At 42.8% G+C, this 16,449-nt stretch overlaps 1 protein-coding gene across 1 annotated transcript; it reads left to right on the forward strand.

The window, feature by feature from the left end:
- The first annotated feature begins 24 nt into the window (after positions 1-24).
- On the forward strand, positions 25-10,517 carry MAIP1 (matrix AAA peptidase interacting protein 1). The gene is made up of 5 exons (XM_048870522.2): positions 25-357; positions 4,398-4,469; positions 6,449-6,575; positions 8,226-8,376; positions 10,241-10,517. The coding sequence occupies exons 1-5, from the start codon at positions 25-27 to the stop codon at positions 10,317-10,319; spliced, it is 762 nt and encodes a 253-aa protein (XP_048726479.1). The 3' UTR covers positions 10,320-10,517.
- Positions 10,518-16,449: the final 5,932 nt, after the last annotated feature.

Here is a 16,449-nt window from a genome sequence, read left to right on the forward strand (position 1 = left end):
CGCGGGGCGGGGCGGCTCGCTAAGATGGCGCTGCCCGGCAGGCTCCGGCGCTGCCCTGGGCCGGTCCGCGCCTTCTCCGCTCACCTCCTGGCGGCGACTGTCAGACCCGGCCGGGCCGAGCTGGAGCCGCGGGGCCCGGCTGCCCTGACCGGCGCCCGGCCCCCCGCGCGCTTCTGCGCCAGCGGCGAGCCGAGCCGGCGGCGGGGACCGCCGGGGGCGGGCGGCGGCCGGAGCGTGGTGGTGGTGGGGATCCCCAACCCCTTCATCTGGGTCCGCACCAGACTCTACTGCTTCCTCATCCGGGCCTACTTCGACCAGGAGTTCAGCGTCGAGGAGTTCACCCAGGGGGCCAAGCAGGTGACTGCGGGGCCGCCGCGTCTCCAACCAATGTGTCGGGGGGGCCGTTACCCCCCCGCCCCCGCGTCTGTGTGTGGGGGCCGTTACCCCCCCGCCCCCGCGTCTGTGTGTGGGGGCCGTTACTCCCCCTCCCCCGCCGCTGTGTCTGTGGGGCTCTGTAGGAGGGTGGTCCGTTATCCCCCCCCTTACCCTTGCCTGGGACTCCCCGTGTGCCCCAGTTATGTAGGCGGGGAGGCCTGTTCACCGCCTTGACCTGTGTGCGATCATGCAAGGAGCCCTTCCCCACACACACTGTGTATGCAGTGAAACCCCTTACCTCCTTCCTGACAGGTTTCAGAGGAACAGCCGTGTTAGTCTGTATTCGCAAAAAGAAAAGGAGTACTTGTGGCACCTTAGAGACTAACCAATTTATTTGAGCAAAGCTCATGCTCAAATAAATTGGTTAGTCTCTAAGGTGCCACAAGTACTCCTTTTCTTTTTACCTCCTTCCTGTCACCTCCATTATGGGGCCCACCCCCACTCTTCCCTTTGGCATACCTGGCCACCCTGGACCTTATTCCTCACTGCTTCCTACCTACTCCCCTCTGCTTCTTCTCTTCCTGCTGAGCTCTCTCTTTCCTCCTTTCTCCGCTAAATACTGCTGCCCATTGGCTCTGGGGACAGATATTTTGTTCAACTGGGGTGGACTGTGTGTTCATATTGTCCCAGTAGTGAGACCCCTGTGGGAGGGATATTATTGCTGTGACAGTGACACCATATAAATTGTGGTTTATCCCCTTAAAGGAGGAGTCAAAATTTGACAGGCTTTCCTGTGTATTGTAAGTGATTAAAACAGTTGCAAAACATCTGTGAGAGTGATGCAGTATTAGGCATAAATGCAGCACGCCATAGTAGGCTCCAGTGTAATTTGGCAACGGAAAAGACAAATTTCAGGCTGCAGAGGCATCCAGTCGCAGAGCAGGGAGGCAAGGAGGCCATTCAGTATGATTCTTATTGCAGCAGCACTTTGAATGTTGCTTTCAAGTTCTGGGTAGGGTTGCCAGCCCTCCAGGATTGTCTCCGGGAATTGAAGATTAATCTTTAATTAAATATTATGTCATAAAATGAAACCTCCAGGAATATGTCCAACCAAAATTGGAAACCCTAGTTCTAGGTGCCACATTTACTGGAACGGTACTGATAAAATGGAGGGTGCTCAGAGCAGAGCAACAGAAACTAGTTTAGCTAAAATGACTGAGAGAATGGGAATTATATATCATTTTGGATCTCTCCTGGTACTTGGTACCATTGATCACTGAGGCTGGATTTAGGGCATAGTCACATCCGTATTGTTCCAGATCCTGGAATTGCATGATGATAGAATCTCAGTTTTCACACTTAATTTTTTTAATCTTTTTTCTATTTTTTATGGTTGTGAAGAAAACCTTGAAAACATGGGGCCTAAATTTAACTGCTGTCTGCCGACAGCCTGCAACAATAGCTCTGTGAATGTCATGTGCCCACTTTCTCATTATGCTAACTCTGCAACTTGCTTCTCTGAGACGCCCCCCCCCCCCCCCAGTGACGGCACCTCAGCAGAAGACTTAGATGGGGGTAGCCTTTGCTTCTGCCTCCTTCTTATGGCTCTGTTTGGGTGGTGTCAGGAGGAGCTCCCCACACATCCCTCCACCCATTTAGGTAGGTGGTGGCTGACTACTCCTCCTTCTGGTATGGCATAGGTCAGTAGTTTTCAAACTTTTTTTCTGGCAACCCAGTTGACGAAAATTGTTGATGCCCACGACCCAACGGAGCTAGGGATGAAGGGTTTGGGGTGTGGGAGGGGGCTCTGGGCTGGGGTAGAGGGTTGGGGGTGTGGGAGGGGGTCAGGACTCTGGGCTGGGGATGAGGAATTTGGAGTGCAGGAGGGGGCTCTGGGTTTGGGGGGTGTGCAGGGGATTGGGGCGCGGGACTACCTCGGGTGGCTCCCAGTCAGCTGTGCAGCAGGGGTGCTAAAGCAGGCTTCCTGCCTCTCCTGGCACCACAGACCATGCTGCGCCCCAGAAAAGGTCCAGCTCCTAGGCGGAGGTACACAAGCGGCTCTGTGCGGCTCTTGCCCACAAGCACCGCTCCCCCTCCAGCTCCCATTGGCCGGTTCTTGGCAAATGGGAGTGTGGAGACAGTGTTTGGGGCAGGGGCAGTGCGTGGAGCCCCGTGGCCCCCCTGCCTAGGAGCCAGACCTGCTGCTGGCCACTTCTGGGGTGCAGCGAGAAGCCAGGACAAGTAGGGACTAGCCTGCCTTAGCCAGGCAGCACCACCAACGGGACTTTTAATGGCCTGGTTGATGATGCTGACCAGAGCCACCATGACCCAGTGCCTTACATTCCACGACCCCGTAGTGGGTCGTGACCCGCAGTTTGAAAACCATTGGCATAGGTAGTTTCAGGGGAGGCTTCATTCCTCCAAACAGGAGAGGTAGTGGCCCCTCACAGATACCTTGTGTCTGTGTTGGGTGGGAGACTGTGACGACCCCTCAAGCAGAGGCAGGGCCATGTGGGGTTTACCTAGGACGTCAGATTGTCTTAATCCAGCTCTGTTGATCACACACTTCTCTCCCACTTTAAAGATATAGAAACAGTAAAAAGGAAAGCACTGAGATGGCTCCAATCCTTCCTTTCAGGCTGCACCCTGAGTAGTGCTGGACGAATGTTCCTCTGCCATCAGAGTACTCGGTTGTGCAGTTCCACAGAACTCTGTTCTTTCCTCATCCTACTTAACATCTGCATGAAGCCACTGTGTGATGACTCAAGTTCCACAAGCACACAGATGACCCCATATCTCATTTACTTCCGATGCCAACTGAACCATCTCTCAGCTTTCTGGTTGTCTAGCTGAGATCAGCATGTGGATGAAAAACAGTTGGCTGAAGTTGAACCCAAGGAAGATGGATATGTCATCGTAAAGATCTAACTACCACTGTAGCATCACTGTTTTGATTGAGCCTGCTCTCAAGTACTCAAGCTGGTTCATAGCCTCTCTTTTCTACTGAACTCCTTGCTGCTGGATACTTGGATAGCAATGGCTGCTAAAAGTGCTTTTTTCTGCATGTACCCCATACTGCTGCAGAATGATTTGTCCACAGTGATTCGTGCCCTTGTGACCTGAAGACTTGACTACTGCATTTCCCTGTATTCCCTGGCCTCAGTTGGTCCAGAATGCAGCACCATGTTTCCACAGCGAAAAAAAATCAGCAACAGCACATCACCCTGGTCCGCTGCTCACCGTACTGGCTTTCCCATAGAATACAGGTCATATTCAAGTCTCAGCTTTAAGGCCTGTGGAATGGACCCAAGATATAGATCTCCATTGACAGTTATGTTTTGTAGGAAAAGTGAAGCTGTCATGTATGAGATGGGGAGATGGTTTTCTTGGCAGACGGCCCAAGGCTTTGCCACTTTTCTGGAGGAAGTGAGAACACTCAGACTTTGCTGTTTTCAGAGCAAAGAATAAAACTTGCTACTTCAGCATAGCTTTTCCACAGTCACAATAGAAAGATAGTGTGGAGAAGGCCATTTCCAGCTGCTTCTAGGGAAGGACAGTAGAAACTAGTCTAACTTTATGGGAGGGCAATTATACTATGCCTTTGTTGATGTGTAAAAGGTCGATACTCATGAGTGGTGTGAATACTGAGAAAGCATTCACACCTTTCATGTACATGTAAGCTGTCACATTGTAGAATGGAGAGAGATTGTACAGGGTGGTATAAGGGGATAAAGACTAAGAATGGGGAAAGCGTAAGGTAAACATCAGGAAAAAAATCTATTTTGGTCTGGAGTAATTTTGTAAGCGAAGTGGCCATGGTCCCAGTAGATGGATTCCCTAAAACTAGATGGAAGCAGACACTAGAAAATATACTGGAGGCAACAATCCTGCCCTACCAATGTGATGAACTAGATGATCGAATGAGTCTTTTTCTATATCTAATGTCTGATTCTCTGATTACTGGAAAATGAGCTGACCTGGAGTTAGTGGAATGTTTGCTCATGTATTTTTATGTTTTGTAGGCCTTTGCTCTTGTTTCAAAGCTGCTTTCTCAGTGTAAACTTGATCAGATGGAGGAATTTGTATCAAAAGAGGTAAAGAGTATTTTATTTCTTTTCTAAAATCTCGAACACAGAATGAAAAATATTTCTCTGTCTCACCCTTTAATCTGCCAATGGGTTCTCAGTCATCTAAAGTGAAGTTTAGCTTGTTAATAAACACAAATAGTACCAACTGGGGAAGAACTTCTCAATAAAGATCAGGAGAATATTAGTCGGAGGACAGACAAGCTTATCTGTAAGGGCATGATCAGTTACTGTATTAAGGAAAATTGTCCAGTTGCTTTTACCATTAGGACAATGGAGCAGCTGCCAGAAGAGTCCGGTGAGTCATCAAAAAAGGATTAAAAAATATAATCATTGCAGAAGAGGGTGGATAACAGGGGCAGACTTGCAAACTTCTATTCACATGGGGCAAGTGAGTAGAAGTTCCTACTGTGACCACCAGTACCATTCACTGGTGCCAAAACTTTAGGTGAGCAACATAGACCTGCCCAATGGATAATTCATTTCTTGTACATCCCCCAGTCTTAACTGGTTCCCATCCCATGTAGGTCACACTGCCACTTAGCTACCTAGTCCTAAACTGGAGACCTCGATCTTGCATCATGGCCTCAAGGATATAGCCAAATTGACCAGTGTTAGTTGTCAGTGTGAATTTTGAACCACTGGGACTGTTTTCGTGGTCACCTCTGGAGAGGGGTGTCAGATCCAGAAGAGTCTCATGAGGGAGCTGCTTCAGGTGTATGTTTGTGTTACTGTATGCCAGTAGCTTGGGCTGCCTGGTGCCTCTCGTGCCTATGGAAAGAGAACTCTAATACCACTGTGGTGTAGTGCCAATGGACCATCTTGCCTCCTGCTTCTGGGTAGAGGTAGCAGTGAAATGTGAGCTTGTTCCTAGTGAGCTCTTTAAAGAGAGCATCTTCCCTTCCTCCTCCCACCCCAAACTCCATGGGTTCAGCAGGTGTTCATAGAAGCTCTACCAGTACTAAAAGGAAGACACCCACAATCAGAGGAGGGGGAAGAAATGGGGAGCCACCCCACAAAGGAGGAGAAAGGGAAGCAATTATTAGGAGCCATGTGTGACCCAAGGTGGCACAGACTGAAACTGTGAAACAATGATTGCAGTTAGGGCCAGCTAGTAGACTTCTTGTTGTTGATGCCTGGGTTGGTGAACATCATGATAATCTTTTGCAGGTTGGATGGTGCTCAGTGCATGATAATCTTTTGCAGGTTGGATGGTGCTCAGTGAATGTGGTGTGGAAAATTGTGAACGGGGCCTGGGCTCTGTGTATCCAGGACTTGTTTTAAGACAAATTCAATTTGCCACTATCGCAGTGTGAACAAATTTGGAGGATGGTGTGTAGAGAAAAAAGGCAAAGTTCCACTGTCCTGTCTGACCTGTGCACTGAATGAGGCAACGGTCCAGTGCAATTAATATAGAATTATAGAGACAATTGTAATGTATAAAAGGATAAGGACACTCTCATACCACAGTGATGTGTAGTACAAAACTTAAATATAGATAAGAGGAAGCAGAGAGAAGTTTAAATGGAAGGGGGGGAGCAGAGTTTAGGTTTTGAGGAAAACCTTAACTGATGCTTTCTGACTTTGCAATGTTAATGTTCTTCAGATGTAGCTTTTTGTGTAGAATTTGGATATTCTGTCTTAATTAGTTTGAGTGTTAACACACATTGCACAGGATACATTTAAGTTAAAGTTACTGTGAGTGTTTTAATTCTTTTTCATGTCCTGACTCTTGTGGATTTAAATGTTGCGTTGATGTAACTTTTTACATTTAACCATTCTTCAGACAGAAGGAAATACTATGGGAGATAGATAGATAGATATATTTTGGCTGAACAATATTTCTGTTTTAATAGACTATCTTACAGCGATGTGGATTAGAAATACTTCAGTATATGTATTGGGGTAATACTGGATTGTTATGGAGTTTACAAGATCAGTGGTTTCAATTATCTAGTGAACTGTAGCTACAATTTCTCTAAATTCAGGTACTTCAGGTGTTGGAGGAGAAGCTTTCTTCATTGTCTGAAAACCACAGGAATGCCCTGGCTGCTGACATGGATGAAATAATGTATACAACACCAGGAGATGTTGGTATTTACTACGATGACAGTGGTATGTATAGAATTCTAAAACATTCACCTAGCATAGATAGCGAACCTGTTGTCATGGTTTTGCTTTTTACAGCTTTTCTAATTACAAAGGTGTTAATGAGTCCTATTTCTCATTCCTAGAAGTAATGTTTAAAGATCTCTCTTTATGTACTTATTTTATCTCACTATAAACTATCATTAGTAGTATGAGTCATTATACCACCTTGATGCCTGTTCAAATTTTTCTTATTCTCCTTCACAGGGATTTTATACACTTTCCATTCATTTCTCCCTACTCACTTCTCAGGGAAAAAAAAAAAGTCCCCTCACAGGTTACTGTATGCAGAGTGCTAGGCCTTAAAGTGTTGTATGTGCTATAAAAACATAATGACTCCCAACGTGTGTACTCCTGCCCCTTCTCTTATAGATTCTTTTCTTCTTCTGGTCTCTCTCCTTTCTTTTATTCCCCCTCTTCTCCCCACCCTATGCTCCTGCCAAAAATCTTGCCTTGTGGCAGACATTCTTCTGATGGAGAATGGCTGGATATGACTTTCTTTGGCGCTTGTTAGTGCTGCTGCTTCTGTCAGCCCGAGCCAGAAAGGTGACGTACGGTCTGTCTTTTCCCATGTGGGCTGAGCACTGCCTCTGCAGTGCTCCAAACTCCTGCTGGCATGGAAAATGAGGGATCAAATTGAAGACCAATTTTTAAAGTTTATCTGCAAAACCTCTGAATTTTTCAGTCTTCATGTTGCAACTGACTTTGTAATTCGTTCCCCTTCATTGTCTGTCTCCCGTCCTGTCTGTTCCATTCCTACCTATTGCCTCCTGAAAGTTTGCTTCTGTGGTGGTGGTGTGGATGCAGCAGCTGCAGCATGAAATGGACATGGTCTGAGTCACTCTTTACTGCTTTCCTATTGTACCGCTAAGTGCTGTATGCTGGAGCAGCAGCATAGGCATAATTTCCCCCCATGCTGGCTGAGCATATTTAGCATAGAGAAGTGGAGTGGGAATAATCTCATACCACACTGTGTGACAGTTTCTCCACATGGCTCCAGGACACCTTGATAGATATAGAGATATAGATAATATTATTATATTATTTTTTAAACTAGCAACTGTCTGCTTTATTTTGTTAAATGCCAACAATGTGTGCTTGGCTCATTACAAAATACAGCTGAGATGCTTCTTTTTCTGAACCTAACCTTGGTCTCATCCATCCATACCTCTTTATTTCAGGCTATCTAATACGTTGAACTTCTCTTATTCTATTGTTTTAATAATCCTACTTCTCCACATCTCATTCCCTGTCACCCTAAGTATCTTTTCAGTCACAATAATGGTCATTCTATAATATGGAATATGCCAACCTTCCATATAATGTGATCATATATAGTGACAGGAATAACTCCTGCTGACTTACACACCTCTCTATAGAAAGTATGATGTTTTGTTTTTACTCCTGCCAAACCTTATGAAGATGGCTTTAGGGTGAATTACTTTAAGTATCACTTTCTTTTCCTTCTTCTTTTGTGCTTCCTCTTAGGCTGTAGCCACTTGCTTCTTTAGAGTTTTAGTAAAATGCTTAGTGGCTTGCAAGTAAAAAATATTAGACTGCTGAGGTATATGCAAAATTCCTGAATGTTGTCTTATGGCTTAGTTTTCTTTCTAACAGGAAGAAAGTTTGTTAGTATCCTGATGCGCTTCTGGTATCTAACTAGCACTGACCTCCCTGATGAGGCTCCAGATGGAACCAAAGTTTTCCAGATTGTATTTGGAGATGAAACTGTGAAAGAAACTAAACGTCTTCTAACAGCAAACTATGAGTAAGTCTCCCTATCTCTTTTTTTCCTTCTGGTTGTACTTATCTTGGCCTTCAGCATAAGAGTTTCCTCATTCAATGCAACTTTTATTCTGGGGAGCAACTCTTGGGGTGTGAGGTTTTTTAAAACAAAATCACCTTAAGGTTGTCACATTACAGCTTTGTTTCTTAACTTCAGACTAATGCTACTACACTCTATGAATCTACTAGCATGTCGCAAACTTTCTGATCCCTCCTTATCCCCCCCCTTTTTGGAAAGAGGCCCATGTCAGTCCTCAGTCCCAGTTTTGTGTACCAAATCAAAGAGTGCTGCCAAGCCAATCAGCCTGCTTTGTGCTGTTGCTGTAACACCACCCTCCTGCAAAGGAGTCAGCATTGCAGTTGGCTTGAGAAGATGAAAGATTTAACTGAACGCTTTCTGAAGCAAGTTAGAACAACGCAAACATCATCTGGTGTTTTGAATAATTCACATAGATCTGATCTAAATCCTCTGAGTGCTCACTGGTCAAGTGGATGTATTTTCATAGGAATGTGCATATAAAACACTGGTTATAAAATGTGCTAATGTCTGAGAGAGAAAAAATATTTGCAGTCTTGGCAAAACCATTGAAAATATTCTTCAAAACTGTAAAAAGTGGAGGGGAAATGGCATATTTTTGCCTAAGTTATGATAGGCTGGCTCTCTTCTAAACTCTTTCTCAGAAAGGAGAAACTACACAGCCTCCAGGTCCAGAGAAAATACAAATAAAAACCACTTGAAGAGCACCTATGTTCACCTCTTGACCATATTTATCACATATCTTAGAGTCTTGTCTGCTTTCTTTGAGGGTCCTGACTCCTTGGGGGAAAGCTTGTGAGTTGTCTCAGTTCCAAGTGACCAGGTGTCCAAATAAATCATCTGAAATTGGCACGCTTTCTGGCCCCTCCTCAGAGGTCAAGGAACAAATGGGTAGATAGACTTCAAAGCACCCATCACCCATCAAAGCTAGGTGTCTAGGGATGGTTCTGCCCAGGCCAGGATTGGAACACACTTGAAGGATAATATGGATTACACTTCTGCTGCCCTTGCTGTTCTGTGTGTGATTTAGGCATACAAATGCTGTGTTAACACTCTAGAAACTGAAGGCTTCACATAAAATACCTATGAAAAAACCTTACCAACTTGGAAATGCAGGTGCTCAAAGGTTCTAGCATTAAAGGGGGAAAGCTTTTAAAATTTGGGGTGGCTGTTAACATTCTTTCAAACAACTGTAGAATTCAAATGTGTAGAAGGATTCAATCCTACGCTTAGTTTTTTTGGTATATCTGGTCTAATCTCTAAAAAGATCTACTAACTTTATTATTCCGTGATTTTTTTTTTTAATGCCTAAACCAAATATCTCTGGATAAAAAGTACCTAGTTCACCATATTGATTTGCTGATGCCACATGGAAAAATGAAACCCTTAATTTAGTAACTAATTTTCCTATAGATCATTTTCTAGAATTTTGAGGGTATTAGCATGAAAAAAAATGGGGTACTTAAGACTTCCTCTGCTCTTGTTGTTGTTTTTATTCCTCACTTGGCCTGAGCCAAAGCCCAACTGAAGTCAGGAAAGCCTTTCCGTTGACGTCAGTAGGCTTTGGATCACTCTCTTGTTGCAGAAATAGCTTTGATGTCACAATTCTCCATATGGGGACTGAGCTGTGGCATCTAATGATCTCTTATAAAACACCTGGCTTTCATAAGGTCAAAGGACGAGGGAAGAGATAGAGAAAATGATAACAGAATAACTAAGGAGAGTATTTTGCCAAGTTTTCTCAATAGCATTAGGAGCTCTTTAAAGGATTACGTGAGCTTTAACAACTTATTTGTGCTGCTTTTCCTAGGTTCCGAAGGGAATTTACACAAGGAGTGAAGGCAGACTGGACTATTACACGGATTGAGCATCCAAAGCTATTAGAATAAATTTCTTGTACAATGACTTTTATGGACCCTTATAAATCCTCTGGCATACCAAGTGTCCAGCTTTTTTGGTCTCCCCACAACGATCTCTTTTAAGGATTAATTTTGTATTTTTTAATTCCCAAAATACTTTTGAATTTATCCTAAACAGTATATTTCTCTGAAAGCATAACAATAAAGCCTTTTCCATGAGTCTCTGAAGCTACGAAATACAAATTTAATTTGTAATAGTTATCAGAGACATTTGCATAGTAATTGGGTTACAGGCCAGAGTTACAGACATATTGATCTGTTACATTCTCAGAAGAAATCTTGGTACTAATAGGATACAATATGAATAAAACAAAAGATGCAGTTGTAACTGGCAACCCTTCTGAATAATACCACTTAATTTATTATGGGTATTTCCCCAAAGATATAATGTACAGTAGTTAAAACAGAATGTTTGAAGGAGGTGGGTACAGTTATATATACACTTCCTAGCTAGTTTGACGACAGCAATATATTTGCATAATTCCAGTCTTGAATTAATGAATTGGAAGTCAAGAAAATTAAAACTAGATTCTAAAAAGTGTACATTCTTAACTCCAGTCTAAGCTGTCACAGACCTATAACATTCTACTATGAAAGTGATACAGAAAAATTGTTTTGGTATTCTGATTAAGTAACAGAAGTGACAAAATTCCTTCAGACTGAAGAACCTGGACAGTTCCAAATTTGGGTATTTGGAACAAAACTTAATCCAAAACATGAAACTAAAGTTGAAGCTGGGGCGCTGTGTCAAATCAAGCCCTGGCAAACTGGAAGGCTTGCCATAAAAAAAAACGAAAATAATTAAAATCACTGGGGCATTGTGAACCAGAAGCTCTTGAATTTCACTGTCAACTCTGCCACAGATTTGCATTGTAGCTTGGTTATAATCTGCCTTTAATATCTCTGGGCCGAATTCAACCCTGCTCTAAGTAGCTGTAACTTTCATGGAATTCAGTAGGAATTCCTGGCAGGAGCATCTGACTTCCTCTGTAAAAGGAGGGGCGCTATTAATCTACCTCACAAGAGGTGTTCTGAGGATTAACTCAGGATACAGCATTTTGAAGGTGTTAAGTGCCAAGTATTATTACTGTATGCAATGTTGTTGTAGCCATGTCTGTCCCAGGATAGGAGAAAGACAAGGTGGCTGAGGTAATATCCTTGGTGAGAGAGACAAGCTGTCAAGCTTAGACAGAGCTCTTCATCTCTATAGCTCTGTAAGCTTGAAAGCTTGTCTCTGTCACCAACAGAAGTTGGTCCAATAAAAGATATTACCTCACCCACCTTGTGTTTCAAGTATTCTTACTGTGTGAGTCATAGGTGTTGGAGTTAGAGCATCACAACAATTGTAACATATGTCTTCCTCAGTCAATCTGGGGTTATAAAAAGGATTCATGGCAATAACGCATAGTTAGGATTCATCAACAAACTGTTTTAACATTCTGGGAGACTAAATGAGAGCAAAATACTTTGGTTGTCAGCCACCAGATTTTGTACTTGAGAATTCCTGTTGTCTCAACTCTTGAATAATGTTGACCGATAACAGCACTTCCTGTCTTAATGGAAGAAGACCTGAGATTCTGTATTTAAATATATATAGTCAACTCTTATAACTTGGGTTTGAGAAACTTTGAGGCAGATTAAAAACTGTTCATGGTCCTTTAGCCAAAGGGTAATGATGTGGTAAATGGAGTGTATCAAATTTGGATGTCTGTCAGACTGGTTCATCTTTCTGTTCAGTCTCATCCTCATGTGAAATGTTAACAGAAGGAATAAACAGCACACTAAGGCAGATGTGCCCTTGGACAGGGTCACTGTTCTATGTGGTGTATTTAATGCAGGAACCAACCAGAGAGGTCAGAATCCTAGGCAGAATACGTAACACAGAAAATCATCAATGGGTTACCAAAACCTGAAAGGCAGGCAATGCTGAAAGATAGCTGAAGTGATAGCAGACAGCGATTTAAGTAACAGTTTGGAATGTTACCATTCTACAAGTAGGTAATGGCTGTAATCACAAAGGGAATAGGATTTGATAGGATGGTAAAAAGCCATTTATGCTGGAGGAAATTAAAAGGCGCATATGTCTGGATATCCAGAAAAATTGTTCTGGGAGGGCACCATTAGCTTGTGCCATGGTCTCCCAAAGAAATGGATCAAAGCCCCATTTCTTGAAACATTATATATGGACTAAATATACTGTTTTACCCTTGCAGTGGAGTGGACTTGGTTCTCTAAGTCTCTTCTCTGGATCTGTCTAATCCATGTTTGGACCATTCACATTGTATAGTGTTAGTAGGGAAATCTCAACCCATAGCGCCCTAGGAAAATGCTATATATCGGGGTGAATTTTTCAACATGTCTGAGAGACCCTTCAAGACCCTGAATATTAAATCTGTAGAGGAATTGCACAGAGGTGGAACTTCAGAAGTGGTGCTTTGGAAGGGACGTCTAGTACAGTGGTTCTCAACCAGGGGTACACAGGCGTCTTCTAAGGGGTACTCAACTCATCTAGATCAGTGTTTCGCACCCTGGGGTTGCAACTCTCAGAGGGGTCATGGGATGGGTTTAGGGAGGTTGCAAGTGCAGGGCTGGCATTACGGGGTGGCAAGCAGGGTAATTGCCCAGGGTCTCATACCACAAGGGACCCTGCGAAGCTAAGTTACATGTAGAGTTCGGGGTGGTGAGATTCAGGCTTCAGCCCTGCCACTCAAAGCTCCGGCTTCAGACAAGGCTGACAAGTGAAAAACAGGCTCAAGTATCACACTGAAATGTAAGTACAATATATTCTAATCGATTTATTGTATAATTATATTGTAAAAATGAGATGTAAGCAATTTTTCCGTAATAGTGTGCTGTGACACTTGTGTATTTTTTTTTTATGTCTGCTTTTGTAAGCAAGTAGTTTTTAACTGAGGTGAAACTTGGGGTACACAGGACAAACCAGACTCCTGAAATGAGTACACTACTTTGGAAAGGTTGAGAACTACTGTTCTAGCAGTCCCTGGCCTTCTGTTTGTGTGCAACTGGTCAGAAAAGATTTTATCTACAATAGTGTGACATAAGATATCAAACTTTTTTTGCTGAATCCTCCAGTTTTATGACTTTACATATCAGTGAAAAATCTTCAAAGATGCTCAAAAAGGAAAGAGGCAGATCTTTTGGCAGAATTAAAGGTAAAACAAACCCTGTTTTGTTTGCTGAACTGCTGATTTGGAGTGAGGAAACAACACTGTACTTCTAATTAAAGCATAAGAATACCTAGTGAAGGGTGCTACTTGGAGTTTTACATATCTACAGTCTCATGCTTTCAGCGTTAAGACTGAGCAGGGGTTGAGACTGAGTCTGTTGTGGTCACCTAATCAATTCTGTAAAACAGTGCAATCCCCATCTGGTTTGGTATCTGTCCTTTCCCTTATTGTAGCAAATAAATTGGGACGTGCATTCAAATTACTAAGCTTTATGAATTAGAATTAACAAAACTGTTTAAGCAACGAGCAGAGCCTGTGCAACTAGGTTGGAAAGATGGGTTTATGTTCTAACCCTGGCTCACAAGACATGTGCTGATGAGAGGAGGCTGCTCAAAAATATAGCCCCCTTTCCCCCAGATTGGCCTATTCTAAAGGGTCAGTAACTCATCTAGGCAGATTTATGGACTGAAGGCAGGGAAGCCACAAAAAGGTTCCCAAATCCCATGTGTCCTTTGTTAATTACAATACATACTCTCTGTGGTTTATGGAGGAAGGGGCACATGCATTCCATTATCCTGGGAGTGAATTTTGTTGACTCTATCCCACTTGCTACCAGGAAATAACTGCCCCCATCCTAGTGAGGGTTAATCTTGGATTAGTAAGGCTTTATTTGTATTCTGCTGCCCTTTACTTGTGTGACTTGCTTTGCATAAGCAAAGGCTTGTTGACCATTCAAGTCCAGGGGAAATAAATGGGAATGTAGGGCACATGGCAACTCATAGGATCAGGCCCCAATTGAACAAGCAATTGGAGACCGTTAACCACAAACTGCATTGTGTCTATCTGCTCCATTTACTTGAGTGACCGGTTAACAAAAGAAAGTTCACATTTGTGTCATGTAACTGGGTGAATGGTGTCGGGTGACCCTAATGCCTTCTTCAGAGCCATTATTATCTATGATTTCATTTATTTTCTCAAGAATTGCCTAAAGAATTCTTAAGTGATTTTTGCTTTGGAAGCCTGTAATAATTCTTCCTAAGCCTTGATCAAGTCAAGGACTCCTGAAGAAATTAGAGAGGCAGACTTGCTGACCTAATGGAGTATAACATCTTGGATTACTGGTCTTGCATATGTGCAGCCAATCCATAGGAAACTATCCATGCAAATAGCTAATTGCTTACATGTAGGAACCTATTTCTAAACCACATGAAGAATCTCAGGACACTGTACTTTAAAAAAGTACAAGAAGCTAGGTTGCATCATGGTTACGTTGCCTGCAAATCTTACGCTTCCCTCAAACCCAAATCCACTCTACTAGTGCAGTGTTTTGGAACATTACAATAGAATAGTGGTGGTGTTTGTTTTTTAATTAAAGCCATTTTCTCCAAGTTTTGAATCTTGGCCAGGATAGAGTTATCTGCCTTGCTGTTAAAATCTACTATGTATGGCAGAAAAGTGCGGCCGTAGAGTAACGTTGAAGAAGGGAATTTAAAATGCTGTGGGATTCAGTCATTCTCTCTGTAACATCATTATTCTTTTCCTTATTCCTGAAGTAAGTGACTTTCCACATCACAAGTGAGGAGATGCTAAATTTGTTTTGAACAAAGGTAAGGTTAGAAATTAAAGGAGGGCAGTTGAGAGGCATATTTCCAGCTCCCACTTTAGCAGAGCCGTTTTTCTGTTTTAAGTGGAGGGGTGGAAAAAGGTATCTGTTGTCTTTCATGGCAAGCTGATCTCTGCTGAACAGATAGTTGTGAATAGGCAAGATCTCCAATGTTTGCAACTTTTGATTACAACAGGCAGCCAGGAATGTAGGACCAAAGCAAATCCTTATATTTGAATGGCTGTTTTGTTTTTCTAAACTTTGTGGGTTTGGTTCGGTTTGTTTTGTGATTTCTTATTGGGAACACAAATAGTTTCTTGATATTGAAACAATGATACTATCTGCGCTTCCAGAGGCAAACAAGGCAGGGCTCTTTAGGTTTGTTATTTTGGAGGGTCTGCTGTTTATTTAGATGGCCGGGGGATTTTTAGAGGCTCCCATGTCTGTGAAAAACATGATTATAATTTTTTTTAAATCATAAGATCCATAGACATTAGTGTATATAAGTAGTTGCTACTGAAATGTATCCTTTTTATTATTACACCTGTTTCCTTCCCCCCCCTCCACCCCACCCCCATTTTGGAAATATGTTGAACAAGAATGTTCCTTAGAAAGTCATAGAATTTAATGTTTTGTAAAAGATTTATATGCTTTTAATCAATATGTTGTGGTGAATGGGTAACACACACAATAGAAGTTTTTTCTTTCCAGGTCACGGATTCAGACAGGTAGTCTGGGTCAGTAGTGATCAAAAGTTATCACTATAAGACAGCCACACCCATTCAGCCCATGGACTATATGAAATGAGCTGCTGGTCTCAGTCAGCTCCTAGTGGACAATTGTCCATGTTATGAAACATCCCATCACCCCTGGCTTCACTAGGTAGTTTCAGTGGAGAGGACAAGGACTAAATGAACTTTTGATGCTAAATTATCTTCCCATCTGTGAAGGTGGTCCTGTCAAAGTTAAGACTCATTGACAGGTGATGGAGGGAATAGTGTGCTGTCACTTCCTGTTGTATGAATAAACTGAAGTCATTTTTCCAGTGCTGAGTATCCAACACCTTATACAAGCACTGAATTTACTCTAAGAATCAAATAAAGGTTTATCACGCCTATTGTTGACGAATAAAGCATCTAAGTACAGAGTTTGACTGTAACCTCTCATGGCTTAGAGCATCCCATACTTGTCCTGGCAGACAGACAGACAGACACATGGCTTTGTGCAGCTTTATTCTGTGCTTCCCACCAAAATGAAAAGGCCATAAAAATTGTGATCCTTTTTTGGGAGGGGGGATTTTAAAAATCTA

The sequence above is a fragment of the Caretta caretta genome, chromosome 11 (genome assembly GCF_965140235.1).
Source record: "Caretta caretta isolate rCarCar2 chromosome 11, rCarCar1.hap1, whole genome shotgun sequence".
In the NCBI taxonomy this organism is placed as follows: Eukaryota; Metazoa; Chordata; order Testudines; family Cheloniidae; genus Caretta; species Caretta caretta.